This window comes from Euprymna scolopes, chromosome 37, assembly GCF_053919585.1.
Source record: "Euprymna scolopes isolate OS-2025 chromosome 37, ASM5391958v1, whole genome shotgun sequence".
Taxonomy (NCBI): Eukaryota; Metazoa; Mollusca; class Cephalopoda; order Sepiida; family Sepiolidae; genus Euprymna; species Euprymna scolopes.
In genome coordinates this window covers 32,952,607-32,974,479 of record NC_136518.1, presented here as the reverse complement: position 1 = coordinate 32,974,479, position 21,873 = coordinate 32,952,607, and the positions used below count along the sequence as shown (strand labels likewise).

The 21,873-nt window shown below is 33.3% G+C and overlaps 1 protein-coding gene across 15 annotated transcripts in view; it reads left to right on the top strand.

Moving 5' to 3' along the window:
* The window catches only part of LOC145261125 (rap1 GTPase-activating protein 1-like), a 1,259,270-nt gene that overhangs the window by 1,084,549 nt on the left and 152,848 nt on the right, over window positions 1–21,873 (top strand). For 2 of the 15 annotated variants that reach the window (XM_080119389.1, XM_080119387.1), the window contains exon 1: window positions 20,401–21,645. The exons of the other annotated variants lie outside the window; for them this stretch is intronic. In XM_080119389.1, the coding sequence (XP_079975515.1) occupies window positions 21,545–21,645 (101 nt within the window). In that variant the 5' untranslated portion in view covers window positions 20,401–21,544. Of the gene's footprint in view, window positions 1–20,400; window positions 21,646–21,873 lie in introns of those variants that run through there. 15 annotated transcript variants of the gene reach the window in all.

The window sequence follows — 21,873 nt, the reverse complement described above, 5'->3', positions numbered from 1 at the left end:
TTTTTTTTTTTACTTTTAAAGGCTTTACAAGCTTTTTATTTTAATTTTCACCCCAATGCAATTTTGATGTAGGTGGTTACTATCAGGGACATAAGTTGCAGGGATACTATATGGGGAGTTGAGCAACAAGATGTTTGTTCACATTACACTTGAACTTCTGCATGTTAGTACAGTTGGGAAAGCAGGAACCCGGAAGGGAGTTCCAAAGTCTAGCAGTTCTGGGGAAGAAACTATTAGAGTAGAAGGCTTTCTTACATCTAGGGATCTCTACTGTGTAGGGGTGGGATTTAGCTGCTTGTCGGGTTTGTCAGGGGTATTTACGTCGAGGGCTTGCAGTTCATCGGAGCATCCACCATTAAAATACTTGTTCAGGCAGAGGATGCAACATTTCGTCGATGGGACAGAGGTTGGAGCCTAGATGACAGTTCAAAACCTATCAGGTTGACGACTCTCTTTTGAACCCTGTCCGGGAGCAAGAGACTAGTAGCAGATGTATCAGCCCAAATGTGACAACAATACTCCATACATGGGCGAATAGTGGCTTTGTAGAGGTACCAGATACTTTCAGGTGTAAGCAACTTTCTATCACGATAGAGAGGGCCTATCTTCCTCACATCCTGGCATCTGTCCGTGAAGGAAAGTCAGGGAGAGAGTGGTTTGCTGGGTCCAATGTGGAGTTTGACTCAACCCGACTGGCAAGCATGTTAGCCTTTTCAGTTGCCAGACTTGGAGTCTATATTCGAAACACTCTCCCCTTGACTAGAGAAACAAAACTAGAATCAGACAACCAGGCCTTTATGTGCTTTAGACTTAACATGCAACATAACATTAGCTACTTATATTTTCTCTACCACTCTCCCTCAACCGAGGACTGTACACTAATCAACCAAGTCTCTAACAGCATAGATACAGTGCTCTTCCTTGATACTAGTGCACAAGTACATGTATTTGTTGACTTCAACATCCACCACAGTAATTGGCTTGGATTCATTACTTACACAAACGCAGCTGGTAGCATAACACATAGCTTCTCTATATTTTATTCCCTATCACAGACGGTTACATTTTCGATGTGTTTCCCAGATCAGCAAGATCATCATGCCTTACTTCTAGATCTGTTTCTGACCACAGTTCCCAATGATTATGTAACAAATGTCCACTCGGGAATGCTGATCATGCTGTGATAATGGAAGAAATCGCCCTTAATTCTCAACCAAAAACTGAAGTCATTGCTTAGAACAACAAGGTATTATAAGAAGGCTGACTGGGAAGCCATCAGATATCTCATCAGAGATGCCCCATGAGGAAATATCTTTTCTCTTCCCGTTGAACAGTGCGCAAATGAGACCACTGAATGGTTCAAAACAGCAATTGAAGCACATGTTCCCACACAGAAATTCTATAGCAAACACCACTCTCCTCAATGGTTTACTTCTACTTGTGCAGCTGCCATTGCTCAAAGGCAGCATGCGTACCGCAGATTTAACTGACATAAGTCCAGTACAAACAAACAAAAGTATATAGAAGCTATAAGTAATTGCAAGAAAGAAATAGTGACAGCTAACAGGGCATATACTGAAACCTCCAGAAAATGCATTGAAGCACAGAAACTAGGAACTCGTGATTTCTGGAAAATCTACAACAGTGTAGTAAATAATTCCCCCACTATGCAACAATCAAGAGGTTATTTACATTGGAATCAAGAAACTCACTTTTTCCTGATTCAATCAGTTTAACTCTAGCTATATAGACGACACACTGGGTCTCATTTTTTAAAAGTAGCAGTCAAATGTTTATATGAATAGACATTTGATGATATCGTTTGTGGGAACCGATCCCATAGCGAGCAGAAGTGCCGATTATCAACTATATGGTTGTAGCTTTGATCCCTGGTTAAAGATGAGTGCTGTCTAGCCGCACTGAAGAGCTGGGATACAGCGAAACAGTCTATCTGTGGATGACTATATACCATTAGCTATCATTTCTAAAACAAAAAGATGTAATTAATTCACATTTATAAGTTTGGGTTTTTTTTTTGTTTTTTTTTTTTACAAACACCTGAATTTACACGTTTTATTGAATCTGGGAACACTACTAATCTCCTTAGAGACTAATGGATGTTCCTCAGGAAACTGCGAGAAAGTTTATTGTATAGAATGAAAAAAGAATTTTAACATTTAGCTTTTATTGTCAAAAAGATTTCTCCATCTTAAAAAGGCTAAGAGCAAAGTTTAGTATCTGTTGCAATATTATATTTCATCTTTTCTGTCTTTAGTCATTGAAACAGAAAATCGCCTTAGTGAACTGGATTTTTCCAACATAAAAAAAATAGCTGTGCTTAATTTTGCCCCTCCCACGTGTAGGAGTTAAGTAAATAGGATTATGTTGTTATTAAATATTTACAAAAATAAACAAAAAATAGAAGAGAGTGGGGGGGGGGGAGCGGTAACAGAAAAAAAAGAAGGCCGGAAAGACAGAAGAGACACTTGTCTTATCAATATTAACGCCTAAAAGTATTTCCCTTCTTTTCTCTTTTTCTGCATGAACTCCCCCCTCCCCAATTATTTTCCTTCTCTTTCCTCTATTTTTTCTGTGCCCTTTTTTGTTTCTCTTGATCAGTAGTTGTAGTTTTTACTTAAAAAAAAATAAAAATTCTAATGTTTTGTTTACATGATCCAATGCGTGCAGAACTCAATTATTTTCAAAATTATTTTTTACAATTTATATTTAAATAATTTTAATGAAGAAATTATTTTTTAAATTATATTTAAATAATTTTAGTGAAAAAAAGCGACTTTTGAATAAGAAAATGCGGAGTGCTTGAGGTAGAGAACTAAAGGATGTTAGAAGAATTTAAACAATCGATCGTCAAGACCACCAACTTGGAAACTAAAATTGCAGATTAAGTAAGGAAATAAGATGATAAAATGATGAGGATTGTGATGTTTAAGAATATAGAATATCTTTTGTAAGGACAGAAGCTTCGATTATGAACTTCCGTTGGGTGTTGAAAATGAGAGGAAGTCTGTTCTTAAAAAAAGACCTGCTGTGTTTCTACACTTCGCAAAATAAGATGAAAATATATAAAAAATAATCACTCACACACACACACACACACACACACACATACATACATACATACATACATACATATATATAAAGCTCACAAATGCCCCCTTTTCTTATCTCCTGTTATCCTTCCATAGATTGCTTTTCAGTATTTTTTACAGCTGAAGAAAATATCTTGGTGCTTTTTTTTTTTTTTTTTTTTTTTTTATCAAACCTTTCATTTTATCTCTTCTAAGTCTCTATTACAGTGAAACTTAATATCCCGGCTATTAATATTTGGTTTTATATAACTAGTCTGTCAACCCAACACCGAATATAAAATATTCAAATTAGAATATCTATTCCTTAAATTCATTGGACCAACTTTGTTACTTATCAATACGTATTAAATGTTCCTCTGAAGATGCTTTTATCATTTTCCTCGTTTGAAGACTCGAACATCTTTATTAATTTTTTCACTTTTCAACGATGCTTATTAATCGAAAAGATTTTCATATATATCAATATATTTTAAGAAAATATTAAAGAAAAAGGTTACCAAAAATACATTGCAAATTTTTATCATTTCACTTCTGAATGCTTAAATCTAAATTGAATTTTTTAAATACTTTTGTAGTGTGAGAAACTTTCTTACACCAGTATTTCTGATTTTCTTTTTATAACTATCAGATATACATACACCTACTCATATGCGTGATCATATTGGACACAAGCTATGCTTATTCAGTATTGCCCGGGATGCAATGAAATCATTTTAGCTTTTAATTTTTATTTGTTTGAACTTTTTAAAAACTTATACAGAAAGAGATAAAATTTTATTTCCTGGGAGACAACTTGTTTTATACTGAATGAAAAATATGAGTTATTACCTCATACTGATTTAGATTTGTCGGTCATGATTGAAAAATGTTTTTATATTTTGAGTGGAGCTACGTTATTTTTTATAATTTCGTTTCTAAATTCTCAAAGTTGCATTGCAAAATGTATTTTTGATTGAATAATTAGCAAGGAAGATGTTTTTTATGATAAGGCAATGTCGGAAATACTTTAATAACTGCCATACATACACACCTACTCATATACATATGTGTGTGTATACTAGTTATACTTACCTGGTGTTGGCTGGAATGCAGTGAAATCATTTTAGTTAATTTTTATTTTAAAATTTGTTATATTTATACAGAAAGATAAATATAATTTTAGTTCTAAGGAAGACATGTCTTTTTATAGTCTGCCATGAAAATTGTGTGTTATTCCCCTTGCTTATTTAGATTTTTTTGGTCCTAATCGAAAGCAACAACAGACTTTAATTTAAAATCCTATGTCACATGACTAGGTCAATCAGTCAGTAATTGGGGCTCTAGCTGACATCCTCTGTCAATCATATCCACTTCACACCTCACCTACAAAAGCATTCTTATCACCAAGAAATATTGTGCAGTAGATACTGGCTCAGTCTGTGATCTTGGCATGTTAGGTTCAAGTTTACTGAAGGTTATTGCATCATGTTCACTAATTGATACCTTTCATTTTTCTCCCTCCAGCTAACGGTTAAATGACTAGACACTCAAGCCTTGGTAAGACAACTAGTCTAGGAGAAGGAAAACTTTGAACTAACACCTGTAGTAGTCCAGTGAAACAATCTCCTGTTGCTGGTGTTACAAATCTTCAGCTCTATGACAAAACTCAATGTGTAATTTTTTGTAAATATATGTTGTCTTGTCACAGGAAAGTTTGGGAGTTAAAATCAGCCAAACGAATTAATTTCAAGTTTTTAAAGAAATTGAGAAAACAGATTTTTCCAGTAGAAAATGAACCTCATAATTCTCGCTTTCCTTATTTGTCCTTTAGTTCTCGCATTCCATGAGCGATGTTTCTAACAAAGGAGGAAGAATTGCTGTTTTCTGTGTTGAAATCTATCCATATAACACATCGTTGGTTTTTGATCTTGAAGTAAAATATTTTTGCTCTTTACATCAAGTGATTTCATACTTTATCTGGAGCAATTTCCAGAAAAATAAAGATTTTTTTTTCTGTTTTCTATACCGATTTATACGTTTTTTCTTTCCTGTTTTATTTTCTTTTTTAAACTGTCCACATTGAAACTTTTATTTATTTATTTATTTATTTTAACTTTATCGAATCAGATGTTATTTTATAGAATATTAGTGTGAATAATAATATTTTTTCTAGCCTCTCCAATATATCCTAAGCCGACATGAAAAAAGTCAGTAAAATGAACATGAAATGTGGTAACTAGTAGAGGGGCGAACCACTCCTATTAGTTTCCTTGAAAGTCTGTCAGGAAAATCAACAGAATTGCTTAGGGAGGCCTGCTGGTGGCCATCATTCAATGGAAGAGAATACAGACTGTAAATCATTTGGATTTATATCAAGAGAAAAGGTGGCTTTGTTTGCTTTTCAGACTTGAGAGATAAGTGCGATCACTTTTACTTCCGGAAACTGAAACTTCCCTCCATTAGCGATGCTGTGTTGTGTTCTCACATGGTAACACGGGAGGGGGGGGTCTGGTTTAAGTGCAGCCTTCTATTTTTCTCTTAGTATCCCAGGAGACTGTTTTCCTGGAAAAAACCGAATACAGTATAAATATCTATTTTTAAAATGTCTTACAAAGGCAATATTGTAGTGTGTGGCATAAGTCCTCCTCATAACAATACATTAATTAAAAGCTTTGTGATTCTATCGCAAAGGAAGCGAACAGATAAAGGTCACAGTGAGATGACTTTTATAATTTTATTTTGATGACGACATTACCAAAGCAACAACTTATCCACCATTGAAACCTTCTTTGTATGAATAATACATTTTGTATATCTTAACACTTTACAATTCATTATTGTTATAAAACTGTTTGAGAAGATGTCCTTTATTTACCTCCTCTCAAAGCAGTTAAGCATAAAGTCAGGTGTTGGTTTGATGAACGTGTTTCCTTGGAACGAACTGGATTCGAACTTGGTACACTCAGGTTTTCAGTTGGTGTTGTCAACCACTTAGCTACCATTAACCCCTATTGAGTCGTTCTATGTATAAAAACGTCTTTGATCTGCTCCAATTGAGAATCCAAAGCAAAATATACAACTTTCACCAATCAATAAAAAATGTAATTTTCGTTCGACTTGCATATTGTAAAACTTTGGAAACTTTAAGTTCTGTTATATTTAAATTTGTGTTGCTACTTTCATTTAAAAATACCTTAAGCCAACATAAAAAAAAAAAAAAAAATCGGCTTGTAAAACTAACATAAAATGTGGCTGCTAGATTTGCCATTTTGGTTGGCAAACATAGCAGTCAAACATTCTTATGATGATCGGTAATTTCAAGCTTAAAAGATAGTTAAAAAAAAAAAATCCGTGGATGATTTCTAGTTAGATTAAGGTAAGTTTTCTTTAATCTTTTAAAATTAGCACTCTCCAAAAAAAAAAAAAAAAAAAAAAAAATTGACTAAATGAAAGTAACAAAACAAATTTTGAAAACGTAAAACTTGCAAACACTTTCAAAACTTTAAAACAATACAGGTCGATAAAAAATAAAATTTTCAATCGTTTGATAAGTTATCTGTTGTATATTTTTCTTATCAATTTCTCAGCTGCACCTTTACTCAAAATTAATTTCTAAGAAGTTGCTTTTCACGTTATTATATAAATATGACAACCTTTGATCCCTTATATCAACGTTTATACATGGTATATTAGTGTATATATACTGCATAGTTAAAAGTGAACAATATAACTCTTTTTCTTTTTCCTTTTCTTTTTCTACTTTGTCATTTATTTGCACCATTCCCTTTCTTCCATCATCTGTGCTGCTACTTCTACTACTCCAATTATTTTCTCCTACCACTTCCCCTTTCTCCCTCCCAGTCTCCTTCTCTCCTCAAGCATCCATTCCTCCACTATCTAACACATTCAATGTGCAAATAAACAAGCAAGCAAGATTATCAGAGTTTTAGTATCATTTAAATATGTAGGAAACGAGACAAAGATATATAACAGCAAGGACAGAAAGATGACTAGAAAATGTTGTTTGTGAAAATCACTTTACACATTCCACATGACGTTTTGGTATATCATAGACTTCTTTCTTCAGATATGCAAAAAAGAAAATAAATGTGTAATTCTATCTCTGATGTGAAACCATCTTTTTCTCCTGCCATTTGTACATCCGAAGAACGTATAGTAGTCACATGTTTCGACGGACTATTTTCTCTTTATGTAAACAGACAAGCAGGAACTGAGTAATTGGTTCATGGACTAATAGAATAGATTGATGTATGAATACTGTTTGTTCGACTAGTTCTTCAAAGTGTGATTACACAAGTATTTTCCTGCTACGCAATCATGCTGTGAAGCTTTGCACCTTATATTTTGTAAAGTTTACTGTCTTGTCTGTCTTTAATCCATTTCCAGTTCATTGACAGAATAAAAAGGTATTTTTATTACATAACAATACCATTGTCTGCTCTTTCTTCTTTGCACCAGAAGGACATTTTATTTAAGTATTTTTAACGTGGAATCGGCTGAGTTGTCAACCTCTACAAAAACCTTTCTATGGTGATCTCAGATATCGATTCGTTTTCTTTTCATCCAACTGACCATCTATAAAGGTATATATGATATACTAAAAATAAAGAATATGCTGGAATAAATTTTAATGCTGCAAATGATTGGTTTAAAAAAAAATTAATATAAAAAAAAGTTCAGCATGGAAACTGGAAAATAATTCCGGAGGTTGCAAAGGTAAAGAGAAAATTCACCAAAAATATAGGGGGGGGGGATTTCAGTTATAAAGAGGAATTGGAAATATGGGATATTGCAGTACTCTTTAGAACATACAATGCAGGCGATTATACTTAAATCTTAAACAATTTAAACATAAATCTAATAAAACAATGGGGGGTTAGTTTCTTTGTCAATGGAAACACAAACCAAACAAAATATAATTTTTTAGATGAGGATTCATAATTTGTGTTTTAATTATCCGGACGATTGTTCTCATCTTGGATATTATTCTCAAAACGTTTTAGCCGATGTAACCTCCAACCTTTTTCAGATGAATCTTGCTAAATTCTAGGATCTGTACAGAATTTAAAGGATTCTGTTCAAAATTACTTGTAAATTCCTCAAACACCTGAAGAAAGTTGGAGGTTACATCAACTGAAATGCTATGAAAATAAAATCCATCATGAGAGCAGCAATAATCCAAGCAATATATGGTAAAAACTGTTAATATCAGTTAACGTAACCTTTGATATATTTTTTCCGATGAATATATCCCAAGTCTGCTTACACAGACACAAAAATAGATTTTTAAGCATTTATCTGAGCTCATAGATAATAAAAAAATCTGTCATATTTAGATAAACAACTAGCTATGTCTATATTTATATATAAAAATATAGAGATATGTACCATTTATTTATAAATATTATGTTTTTTGCAACTATAAAAATTCCACACTCTGAAATAGAAAATCAGATTTAATATATACTTGATTCAACAACATTCTGAACAAAGGCTTTCAGAATCTGGATTTTTGGATGTTTTAATGGTCCCTTTTCAAATTTTAAACGGACAAAACAAATATGTAAGTTGAATATAAAAATGATACTTCAAGAATTAATCTTTCCAAAGAATTTGACTTTTCAATCTAAAAGTCTTGTTCTTGAATTTTTTTAAAAATCTAAATATTACGGTATTGCTTGGATCACTGTTTCTGAGATTAAAAACAAAAAAATGGTTGAAAAACTTACCTGTTCAGTTTTTAGTGGGGAATTCAGTTTATTAATTTAGTATGATGTAAAATGGTCCTTGTACTCCAAATTCCTAAAAGATGTTTGAATTGGATTATTTCTTGCGAAACACCAATTGAAAAATCAAGTATGGTGCTAAAAATACTGAACACACTTCTAAAGATTGAAGAAATGAAAAAAAAAATAAAAACATTGTAGTCTAAAAGATTTTGTGATCACTTGATAATACCCCTCCTCAGAAAAAGATTGGCTAAGAATTATTCTAGAGAGAGTGAAGGTCGACATTGTTTTTACTGTTGAATCATCCATTATCAATGTTAAAAGCTGTTTGAAAATAAAGTTTAATGAGATAGATTGTCAGTTGATGAAGAACATTATGAGAGGATTGAAAATAGCGAATGGAATGAACAAACTTTGATTACTTATGGGGGCGCTTTATTTGTTAACAATTGATTTAAAGATAACATGCTTTATCCTTCAGGGAAGCAATCATGTTGCAACGTGTTCCGCAGATTGGAAGGTTTTGAATGAAATTGTTCATGTAAATTGTTAGATGTTAAGGGTTGGGGAGAAATAAAGCAAAGTTCTTTACAGTTGTGGTCAGAAAACGAGTTTCTGTTGTAAAAGGAGGAATCAGAGATTGGAGCTCAATTCAGTTTTTGTTGTTGTTTAATTCTAACAGAATTTAAATTGCAAATTTTTATTTTTTTTTATTTTTATTTCATGCACCTAAATATTATTTTTCTTTTGTAAACCTATTGTCAGATGTTCTATAAAATGTTAAATACATGAGGTGTTTTCACGCACTTACAAACATTCTTACATAGTTGCTTCAGTTGTAAACACCTTGATTACATAATATACTGGTGTATGTAAATTAAACTCTCTGGAAGATACTAACCAGAAATTGGTTCTGATTATTCTTCCCGCCATTAATAGCAAAGTTGTCAAGGTGGAAGAAGAAGAGAGAAGTCAGTTGAGCAAACTTTTGGCTGAAACCATAAAATCTAAAGTAAATTACTAATTGTATTTATCTTATTGAGAAGAACTTAAAAGCAATTCATTTGCTGATTCTCATGGCACTTAAGTTGTTCACTTACTAATTAATTGAATTTAATCTTGAATCTTCACACTTTTATATCTACTAAAAAACTTTGTAGTCATTATTTAAAAAAAATTCTTAATTGAAGACAAAGCAATTGTCTTCGTATTTTTTTTTTTTAACAGGTCATGTGAAAATTAAAGTTATCCATTTCACTACATTATTTAACTCCTTGCCAAGTGTAGTTTTGAGAAACCAGCATACTAGGATAAGCACATTCTGGCCTACACTAAATGCTTAAGCAGCCGCTGTCAGCATACCCTGATAAGGGTGCTTCAAGCAATTATCATTCAACTAACTTCTTTTCAGAGAGAAGATAAAGCCTGGGTGGTCAGTAATTTATAATATTTATATTTTTAGTGTAATCTTTTCTAACTTTTTGTTCATTTTCTGATATCCGTTTGAGAAAGTAATTAATTTGAAATGCAATCCTCAACTTTGATAAGAATCAGATACGTCCTAAGATGGAGTACTTCTGTCATATCTGGGAAGGGGCTGCTCAGAACACTTTTTCTGGCCTTGACAAAGTACAAAACTGACTTTGTAATCTAGTGGGAGATAATTTCTTCTATTCTTTACAGCCTCTTTCTCACAAAATAGATGTTGCTAGTCTCTCTCTACTCTATCGTTATTTTCATGAAAGATGCTCGACTGAGTTTCTGTCCTGTGTTCTTCCATGTAAGACATTCACAACAAGAATTTGTCTTGCTAATAACTTTCATTTCTTTCGCCATATCAGGAGACATTTCCATAAACAGAGTTTTTTTTTTTCCCAAGAACTTCTCGCCTGTGGAACACATTATCATGGATTCTTGCCTACAGACTGCAACATGGTCATCTTCAAATATAACGTTAATAAATACTTGTTATAAAACGTCATCATTAGTAACCATGCTTTATTCATACCATTACTCATTTCCAATCCTCTCTTCATATTTTTCATCATTAAACTAACAATTCTTATTCTAAAATGGTTTTTAATGGCTTCATAAGTGGTTGTTTATTAGTAACAAAACATCCTTTATATATTGATTTCTTTTCTTCGATTATTTTTTAATCTTCTTTGGAGTGAATCTAGGTGCCTATCAAACAGGAAGAAGAATGTTTTTGTGGACGGATATCTCCATAAAGCATTTTCTCTCCACTTCCTGTAATTTTATTACCAAAACCAAAGTCATCTTTCATTATATGTTGTGATTTTATTTTAATTTATTTATATAAATTGTATAAACTAATTTCTCCCAAAATACCTAAATATTTGACTAATAATTTTATAAATAGCAACTAAATTGGAAGATATTACTCGGCTAACATCAGCCTTATATCCTTAGAAGAGGTTGCCTGATGAAATCTGAAGGTCTAAACGTAGATTCCATGAACAAAGCTTTTTTATTAGAACTGCATGCCTGTGGAATTGTCTTCCGTTTCCCTGCTTTCCGGCTGACTACAATATGGTGGTGTTCAAGTCTAAAGTAAATAAGTTCTTGATGAGCCATTCCATATAAGTTATCAAATTTACCGAATTTTCATTACTAATGATTACTATCTTGTCCAATTTCTACTGTACACTCTTTAACCCTTATCCTTGAGTGGCCTCTTGGCCTTGATAATGTGGTGATGCCTGTGTAAAAAAAAAAAAAAAAAATCATAACTGACATCTTTAAATTTGGCAAACGTGTCAATTGCTTAAAATTCCTAGCTTCCATATTCAAATGTTTTATCATTATTGAAATGTATTTAGCTTTTTTTTTCTTTTTCTTTTTTTTTTTATAGCTTTCTCTGTTGGAAACTCCCTTTTTTTCTTTTTTTACTCACATTCACCCCTAACAAGGCATATCGCCAGTTGGACAAAAGGGGCTACTATTTGGGATCATGCCTAGGAAAGATTAACAAGATGCTGGTTTATGTTACATGTAAATTTCTGCATGTCAGTACAGTCAGGGAAGCAGGTAGCAGGAAGGGAATTCCAAAGTCTTCGTGAGAGAAGAAACTATTAGAATGGAAAGCTTTCTGGCATTTAGGGATTTCAACAGTAAAGGGGTTTTGTTGCAAAATAGTTTTCTCGGGGATGTGTATGTCGAAGGGGTACAAGTGCAACAAGTTCATCAGACCATATTCCATTAACATATTTGTAAAACAAGCATAGAGATGCAACACTGCGGTGATGGGACAGGGGTTGGAGCTTAGTTGACAAAGTAGGACCTATTAGATTGGGAACTCTTTTGTGAACCCTATCCAAGAGGGAGAGGCTAGGGATAGATGCACCAGCTCAGATGTGGCAACAATACTCCATACATGAACGAATGGTGGCCTTGTAGAGGTACAGGATACTCTCAGGTGTAAGTAGTTTTCTAGCTTGATAGATGGAACCCACTTTTTTTGCAGCAGCTTTCGTAATGTACTCAATGTATTTGTTTGATTTCATATTGCCCGTGAATGTTAGGCCAAGGAGTTTGAAGGAAGAATTCTCAGTTAGGATGTTATTAGTCATGAATATTGAAAGTTGGAGAGGCGTCTTGTAATTGTTAAAGGAGGGCAGCTTAGTCTTACTAGCATTAAATGTTGCCATCCATTTGCGGTTCCATTCCACTATGGTCTTGAGGTCATTTTCTAACGATTCTACCATTATCTTAGACTTTATGGACATCCGTTCTTCCTTCATGCATGTCATAAAGCATTGTATCATTAACAAATATAGCCATCTCGGACACAATATTATCAGGGAGGTCCTTTATAAATATCAGGAATAATAGTGGTCTAAGGATCAACCCCTGCGGCACTTCTGCATTAATATTATGCTGCTTGGATGTATGTCCATCAATAACCTGGGTGGTCCTATTGCCTAAGAAGGATCTAATTATATTTAGTATGCATTTACTTTTCATTAGCAGGCCTTAGTGCCAGATTTTGTCAAAGGTTTTGAAGATATCAAATTACAGCCCTGGCTTCGTCCACCTTATCCAGTACATGATATATGCGTTCAGAGATGACTGTTAAAATATCTGCAGTAGAACAACATTGCCTGAATCCATACTGTTTGTCAGAGAAAAGATTTGCTTTAGCAAGGTGGTGAACTAGTACTTGATAGATTATGGTCTCAAAAATTTAGGAAAGAGTGGCAGGAGATAATTGAGAGGGTCAGTCCTTTCAGCAGAATTCTTGTACATATTAGGGTGGCAGGATTCAGCAAGGTAATTATTGTATAGCTTGGAAAGTGTGGGGGCTAGCTCTGCTGAGCATTTCCTAATTATAGCAGAGATGATATCAGGCCCACACACTTTGGAGGTGTCTAAGCTTTTTATGATATCACAGACACGAGAAGGGATGATTTTTACATCATTTAGTGTAACTTCAGTCCACATAGGGAAATTTGGGAGGGAGTTGTTTGTTAGCTCTAACGTGGAGTTGGGGGTGAATCGCCGGGCAAGCAGTTCCACCTTCTTAGTTGCCGTGCATGCGACCTTCTGGTTGTTAGATTATGAAAAAATTACTGATTGCCCTTTATTCGCTACACTATTATAGATTTTCCAGAAATTATAAGTTTTTTTGCGATTCTATGCGCCCCCTGATTATTTCAACATGCTTTCTTTTGGTTGTCACTATTTCTCTCTTACAAGGATTTCTATTATCTATGAATTTTTGCCTATTTGTATTTGACTTATCGTGTACAAACTAGTAGAATGCACACTGTCTTTGTGCAATGGCAGCTACACAATTCATAGTGAACCATGGGGAGGGGGTGAATGAGGCTTGCTATAATCCTTTTGTGTGGGAGCATATGCTTCAATGCCCGCTTTGCACCATTCAGTTGTCTCAGTGACAGGAGGAGAGAAGATATCAGTCCATGGGGCATCTCTGATGTTTTCTCTGATGGCTTTCCATTCAGCCCATATTTTGTACCTTGTTGTTTTGAGCAATGGTTTCTCATCTTAGAGTTGGGATTTAAGTGCGATACTCCTAGGTGGTCTGCGTTTCCAAGTGGGCTGTGGACATTAGTCATACAATCCTCACGTACTGTGGTGAGGAATAAGTCTAGAAGTTAAGCCTGCTGGGGTTCACGATCTGGTAGGCGGGTTGGGAAGATTACTGTCTGTGTGAGGGAATGGGCTATAGAGAAGCTATAAGTAGACCTGCATCTGTGCAACCTGAGAAACCAAGTCAATTTTTATGGTGGACATTAAAGTCACTAAACACATGTATTTGGGCGTTGCTATCAAATGAGAGTGCTGTATCTATACTATCAGAGACTTGATCGATTAGGGTACAATCCTGACTTGAGGGAGAACAGTGGAGAAAATATAAGTAACTAACGCAGTGATGAAAGGCTAGTCGAAAGCACATAAAAGCCTGGTCATCCGATTCAAGATGTTGCTCTAGTTAAAGGGAGGGTGCTACGAATATAGACTCCAAGCCTGTGCATATGTCTATCAGAGTCTTTGCAGCAGAGAAGGAGGTAACCTGTCCTGTTAAAGTAGTTAGAGATGATTGAGGAGTGTAAGTTTGTTTCTCTTAATGCTAAGATATCTGGGGAGTTTACTAATAGGTAAGACTTTACATCATCTAAATTACTTCTAAGCCTACGCATATATGTGAAAGGGAGGAGGCAAATTAGTTTTGTTTTGGTGGTTGTCTGGTTTGATTGTGATATTTCTGGGAGAAATGTAAATTGCTACATCTCCTCTAGATCAGTTTTTATTATTATTTTTGCGTCTCTTGCAGACCATAAAACAGTTTTCCACTTTTTTAATCCTTTGGATTATTATTATACTCTCCAAGATCTTTCAAACTGAACTCATTATGCGTTAGATGGTGGACAGGGTAGTGCTGCATGATATGGTCCTTCTCTACATCTTCTCAAATGGTTTGGTTGGTTTTGGAGCTCCATCTGGTTAAAGCAATTTTGGATCACCCCCATTCCCATTCTTGGGTGGTTGAATGTCCTCCACAAGACTCTAGTAGCTTTTGGGTGTCAAGATAAGATTCTCATGTCAATAGGGGTTGGGTTAGAGAAGGAGGAGGCATTCCTATGTTAGTAAGACTGGATTCCCTAGTCCTTTGGTCCACAACTATAGTCTCGTCTTTTCCTGAGATTTTGTTAGAGGTTTGGCATGACTAAGGAAGCTTTTCTTTGACTTCAGTCATCAAACCATAGGTTCATGTTTGCAAAGGAAATGACCTTCATCACTTTATGATCTCTATGCAATCAGCAGCTTTCTGCCTAACATTTATCAACAACTCTGCAGTTGAAATTTAATATTTAAGCATAAGTATAAATTCTATTGTAATTGTGTTTTTTCTTTTTTTTCATTTAAAAGATAAACGAAATATCAATATTTTTATTTTGTAAATTTTTTAATTGATTGAAGAAAAAAAAGATGTATGTTTGGTAGTTTTTGATTAGACCATTTCTTTTTAATACATGTTTTGTAGTATAAACTAATCTGACTTGCTAGGAAGGAAAGCTATGTTATATTTTTTGTAGTTAAGACCAAGGTAAAGCTGTTACGACTTTTCTCAGAATGCTGGAAATAGGAGACAGCAAGGATTTTATCTTGAAATGTGTTTTATTCATTTAAACTACTGCAGATCTACTTGCATGACAAGGAATTGCTTCTGGTTGTACTAACCTGACGTGTGACTTTGTATAATCTTGACAGCAACTGATTCTTATTTCCAACCTTTCCTATGTCACATGTTTAAGCGAACCAATCGGTTATCTATTTGTCATTTGAGGCCTAAGCTAGCCTGAAGGTTATCACCTGCCAATCATGCTGTATAGCTTAACAGACCCGGAGACTTGTACACATAGCTGGAATATACTTTTAAACTTAAATAATATGCAACAATATAGATAACAGATTGGTCATTTTTTTTTAATTATGTTTTAGGAGATGGTGGTGTATTATTTGCCTAATGGATACTGTGATGGTCTATGGAATCAGCTATGTTGACCTTGAATCCTCTTGGATTAATTATATTTACTTATTAATATTGTTAAGAAAGGTATGGACCCACAATTTGATCCTAGCCATGGATAAGATAGTGACTTGTGTTCAACTGATTGTATACAATTAATTCTTGACAATAAATATAGTGTTTTGTTATTAAATGATCCAAAAGAAATTGATATTTCATTTTTGATTGAATTGGTTCCATGTCTTCAACTCTATAAACTTCCATTTTTTGTCATAAAACCATAGCAATCCTGAATTTGGACTACACGAGTTAACTTGAGACAAAATTATATTAAAGAAACAATGACACCTTTTTTATGGTTCATATGTTTATTCATACCTCTATAAATAGAAAGAAGTGAATTTTAGTTGTAAATGCCCCAACTTTCCCTCCAATGGGTTTCGGAAGGATCAACTGACTTCAATCATACAACTTCATAAAAACAGATGATTCAAATTTTTTTTAATTTCTTGCTTAAAAAAATGCAAAAAGTAGAATTTTAAAACTGGTTAAGTCAACAACCAAAATTCAATTTTGGAACAATTCATTTAGTAATGGAAAAAGTTCTATTAGCTAAGAATTATTTTAGTAACATGGAGAATGACTGGAAGAAACGAGTGAGAAATGCAAGTCAATGTTGGTTCCTTTTTTTTTTTTATTGACTATAGAGAGCCAACATCTGTTTGAAGTATGACACAAAAAATTTGTTAGATGTGACCTTCGAGCTTATCTTATATATTATCAGATCATCATTATCATCATCATCGTCATGAGTAGTAGTAGTGGTAGTAGTAGTGGTAGTAGTAGTAGTAGTAGTAGTAGTAGTAGTAGTAGTAGGTTTTATGTCATAAAGAGCATACAATATTTATCTTTTATCACAAAATATGAAACTGAAATGAGAGATTTTAATATTTATTCAAATGCAATTCATATTCTCTTTAACTGTCGTCAGTGTACTTTAAGAGACAAAAAGAAAACAATGTTGTGCAAAGAATACGCTACTTAATATTTGCATGAGATTAAGTAACCACGATGAATGTATTTACATATTGCTTTATATTGGCAAAAATATAATTTAATAGTTGTATTATGTGAACACAACATCATATTAAACATTAAAATTTGTCAGATTTGTATCGAATTGGATTCGTAGTCATTAGATATTAAGCAAGATTCACTAAATTTAAATTTCTTTAACACTAAATATTCGGATAAAGATTCTAGATATAAGGTTTAGTGTATATATATATATATATATATATATATATATATATATATATATATAATCTTCGTGATGAGATATAAACGTGATGCAAAGCTGTTTAATAAATTAGTATTATTATTTAACAGAATACATGTTCTGAGAAGATTATTCTGTCGTCAGTGAATAGCGTGTAATTGTCAAAGAATTTCATGTAATTGTCAAATAATTTCACTAAAATTGGATAATTATTTGATTTTTTTGTGATAAAAAAGAGCACATTGGTTGTGAGGAGGAGGAGGAGTCGACACGGTTTAATGATCTGTGAGTGTTTCATTGTCTGTGGTGCAGGGAGGGGCGCCTTTTTTTTTTTTTTTTTTTTTTTTTTTTTTCTTTAAATGTAAGTAAAGTACTAAATAGACTATTGTACTCACAAGATTAAAAACCTCCCTTCTCCACCCCAATTCTAATAATGTCACATAATAACGTCATGAATGTTGTTTTGTTGGAGATGATAAAATAAATTTAAAAAAATAAATATTTCCGCCAATTTTTATCACTTGCACTTGTTTATTATTGATTTGGGGTTCTCTGGTTGTTGGTAAAAAAAGAAGTTTATTTTTTTTCTTTTGTGGAATGGACATCACATAAGAATGGCTGCGTGTTGCTACTGTATTAGATTTAGTACTCGTTTATCCCTTAGTTCCTCCTTATTTCTACTGTACACTAGCTGTCCTTACTCGGCGCTGTCCGGGATTTTTTTTTTTTTTTTTTTCCTTTCTTTTACCAAATTATTTTTTGGGAGAGGATTTTGAAAGTTAAAATTAATTATTACGACCTATAAATTGTAGCCAATTATTATAAAACTTAAATATTAAAATGGTCAACTTTGAAAAGTTTTATTTTACGCTATATCTTTTTTTTATTATTTCAATAAATAATCAATTAAATAATAGGAATAAGGCTTAAGTTGCATAAAGATGCAAGACACACATACACACGAAACGTGGCCACACAATATTATCTCCCCATATTTCTTCTGTAATAAACCAATTTTTTTCTGTAATAAAAGTAAAAACATTCGATTTTTTGTTTTAGATATCTAAATAATAATAATAATAAAAAAACCAATGAGAACTGAACCGCAATTTTTTTTACTTAACTACACTCTCTTCTCAAAAGAGATGACACCAACCTCGGCTGATACCATGTAAAATAGTAATGAAGGGTCAAGGAGAATAGAAAGACCAGGGATAGGGGGGCACTAACCAAACTCTCAATAGAAGAGTGCAGAGAATACTGGGACCTTAATGGCCATCGCCAGTGAGAAATCAATGATAAGCAGCTGTTGTGCAATGGTTATTGAAAGAGATGCAAAACACTGGAAATCTGAGGAAGACATGTGTCACTCAGATTCCAGAGAATAGCACCGGTTATTATCAGTGAGCAATTACTGGTGGTTGCCGGTGTGAGAACTTCTAATGAATGCACGATAATAAACTATGAAAAAATTTTTTAAATAGCTTTAAATAGAGAAAGGTGTTCAACTTTTTCAAAATAAAAAAATATATATTTTAAAGTTTATTTCAATCACATAAAAAGTATTCAGAGTAAAATGGATTTTGTCATTACTAGCAGACAACTTAGAATAATTGAACTTAAAATAACTTGAAATAATTTTTTCAGTCAGTTTGAGACGCCATGTTGAATACGATCGAAGGTGTTTTGTTCTTTATTGCAGAATTCTGAAGAAGTTTCGTATTAAAAATCAAGCCATAAGATAACCATGTATTCTGTCAATACAGTAATGACACGATCAGTCAGTGTATAAAGATTTAAACCGTTCGCTACCATTTAAAGCTATTTAAAATTTTAAGTTTCATAGTTTATTATCATGCATTCACTAGAAGTTCTCACACAGGCCACCATCAGTCATTGCTCACTGATAATAACCAGTGCTGTTCTCTGGAGTCTTCCCAGATTTTCAGTATTTTGTTCATAATAAATGTAACAATTTTTGGATGTAGATGCAATATATGAATGAGTTTGCAGATATGCTTTTGGAAGTACTATAAGTATAATTATGAGAGAATTGTTTTGGAAGTTCGCAATTATTTTTGCTTTTAAACTATAGTTGCAGGAGAAAATCGAGATCATTAAAAAAAAAACTTATAATAGAAAAGATAAGAAGAAAGAAAAGATAAGAGGAAGACGATTAAACAATATTTAATGTAATTTTTTGTCAAAAATAAATTAAATATTGTCAAAATTTTCCAAGAGGGACCAGGTACCAAAATTTGAGGACCAACTCGAACTTCGAAAAAATATGGGTTTTGAAAAATATAGATATACTGGAACAGCGGTTCAGTCCGTGGAGAGCAGCAAGCTGACTCTTCATCTAAAGAACATCCGTTATTTGATTTTGTGCAAAGACATTCTTACTTGTTATGTGGTATGAGATAATCCACGAGAAGACAACCTGTGCACATTCATAGCGATATATAATTTGATCGACATCAAATGTCTCATTTTTCACACAATGTACAAAATATATCAAATATGATGCTTTTTTATACAATAAAGTGTTTTTATGGTTCCTCTAAAGTAATATTAAATCAACTTTTATTCATTTGACTTCCTACGAAATCAAATATAGACACAATGTCGTTTTATTAATGCAGATAGATTATCTGTATTAATAAAACAGTGTGTCTATATTTGATTTCGTAGGAAGTCCACCCCCAAATCTTATGACCCTTCCACAGTGGAAAGATATGAAACAAGAATCAAAGGTGGAATTAAAATTACAGGAAATGCACTCTGGCCTGTAAAAAATGACTGGGCAACCCCGTCGGCATTCCTCGTTAAGGGATCTTTATGCAATTAAACTAATTAATTCTCAAAGTCTGGAAGGGTGGACCTCCATAAATCTGCACAGAATCAGCAACATAACGCAATCAACATGGCAAAAACATTTCAATAATTGCTTAAATTCTGTTGACTTTAGTGCCAGGGTAAAACCTGGCTGAGGATTAAGAAAAAAAATGACTTGCATGTAATCTTTATTACTTGTCTTTCTATAAGGACAGTTAGACACAAGGTCTGTTTTTGATGGAGAAAATCCAGCTTAGCAAAAAGGATTGAGACAAAAAGTTAAAAAATACCTTTGTCTAGAAGGATTTTTTATTCACCGACTCGGGATAAAAAAATATATTAACTTTAGAATCAAAACGAATACTACATTTTCTTTATCACCAAAAGGTTAAGTATAGTCGTACTGGCACTCCCTTCACCTATGAAGGCGCCTCCTGTCACGGATGGATGAACTGTGACCATTTTCTCTCTGTGTGGTCAAAAGATCGCTATTAGTGATATCACCCAAGGGAGAGACTGGACGGGTCATCTGCTCCTGCTGATTAATAACTATACTGACCAACTGAACTTTCTTGTAGTGCGTTTTCATTCTACGCGGATTATTCAACGCGCTGACCACAATGAGACTAAAACATGGGTGTTGTCCTGTTGTATCCGCTACACGGATATAAAACGTTTCAAAAAGAACAAAAATACGTCACGGCGGCTACTCCTACTGTTTTTTCTATTACTTACTCATGCAACAGATAACAGATGGGCAAAAACGCGATAAGATGATTATTGGGAATAATGGTTGATCGGCAACTAGTCTTGAATTTGAATCGTCAGTTTTAACCGACAAAAATCGATAAACTTAAAAACTATACGGAAGAAATAATTTACTAATTAAAAACAAAAAAATGAAAATACTGGCTTTTTAAGTAAAGTTTTCCTTTATTGCTGATTAAGCCATTTTTGCTGAATGTTCGCCGTTGTTGGTCAATATTTAAACTAATATTAGTTTTAGTTTAAATATTGAAATTGTTTTTAGGTTTTCTCGAAGGAAGGGGAAAAGCAAAAAGAATATTTTTATGAAAACATTGTTTTCTTTTTCTTTTCGGTGCTTTTTAATGTTGTCCTGATAAAAAATCCCGACAAACTTGACAACAATAAACGTGACTATCAGCTGGGAAAATGAAATTAAAAAACAAAAAAATATTTTATGACAAGCCATAAATTGTTTGAAAGTTAAGAAGGTTGGCTTTTTTGAGAGGGCGGAGATTCCCATTTTGTTGTTCTGTGTCGCTGTTCGTCTGTTCGTCCACAACTGGTTTCTTTTGTTTATTTTTATTTTATTTACGTGTTTTTTTGCATTGAAAAGGGATTTACCTCGATTTGCAAGTGTGACTGCAATATTCAAACCGTCTAACAAAAGCTGTATTTCCCAGGGGAAAGGGAATTCGTTTAAACTAGAAGAATAATCGAACAAGTGCTAAACAAAGCGAAAACATTGAAGACCACGTTTTTCCGGTTCTTCTTCTGCCTCTTAAAAAGAAAACTTAATGTGCTTTTTTCACGATCACATAAACTTTAAATGTCAACAACAAGCGATGGATTATCGTCGGAATTGGATATTCAGACATCGAAAAACAAAGTTAAGAGGAGTCCGTCCTTATGGAAAAAGTTACTTGTCAGGTAAGAATTAAAAAAAAAAAAAAAAAAAAAAAAAAGGGATTCCAGTGTGTTTTTGTGCGTTTCATTTTTTTTTTTTGTTTTTTTTTTTCCCTTCATCTTTTGCTACTGGTTTAAGGAAGAAAAACCACTCCGTAAAAATACCTATGAAAAATTATATTTATCATGCAACCTTGTTATTGTGTAGACAAAAGTTTTATATTTATTTACTTAAAAAAAAAAAAATTATAG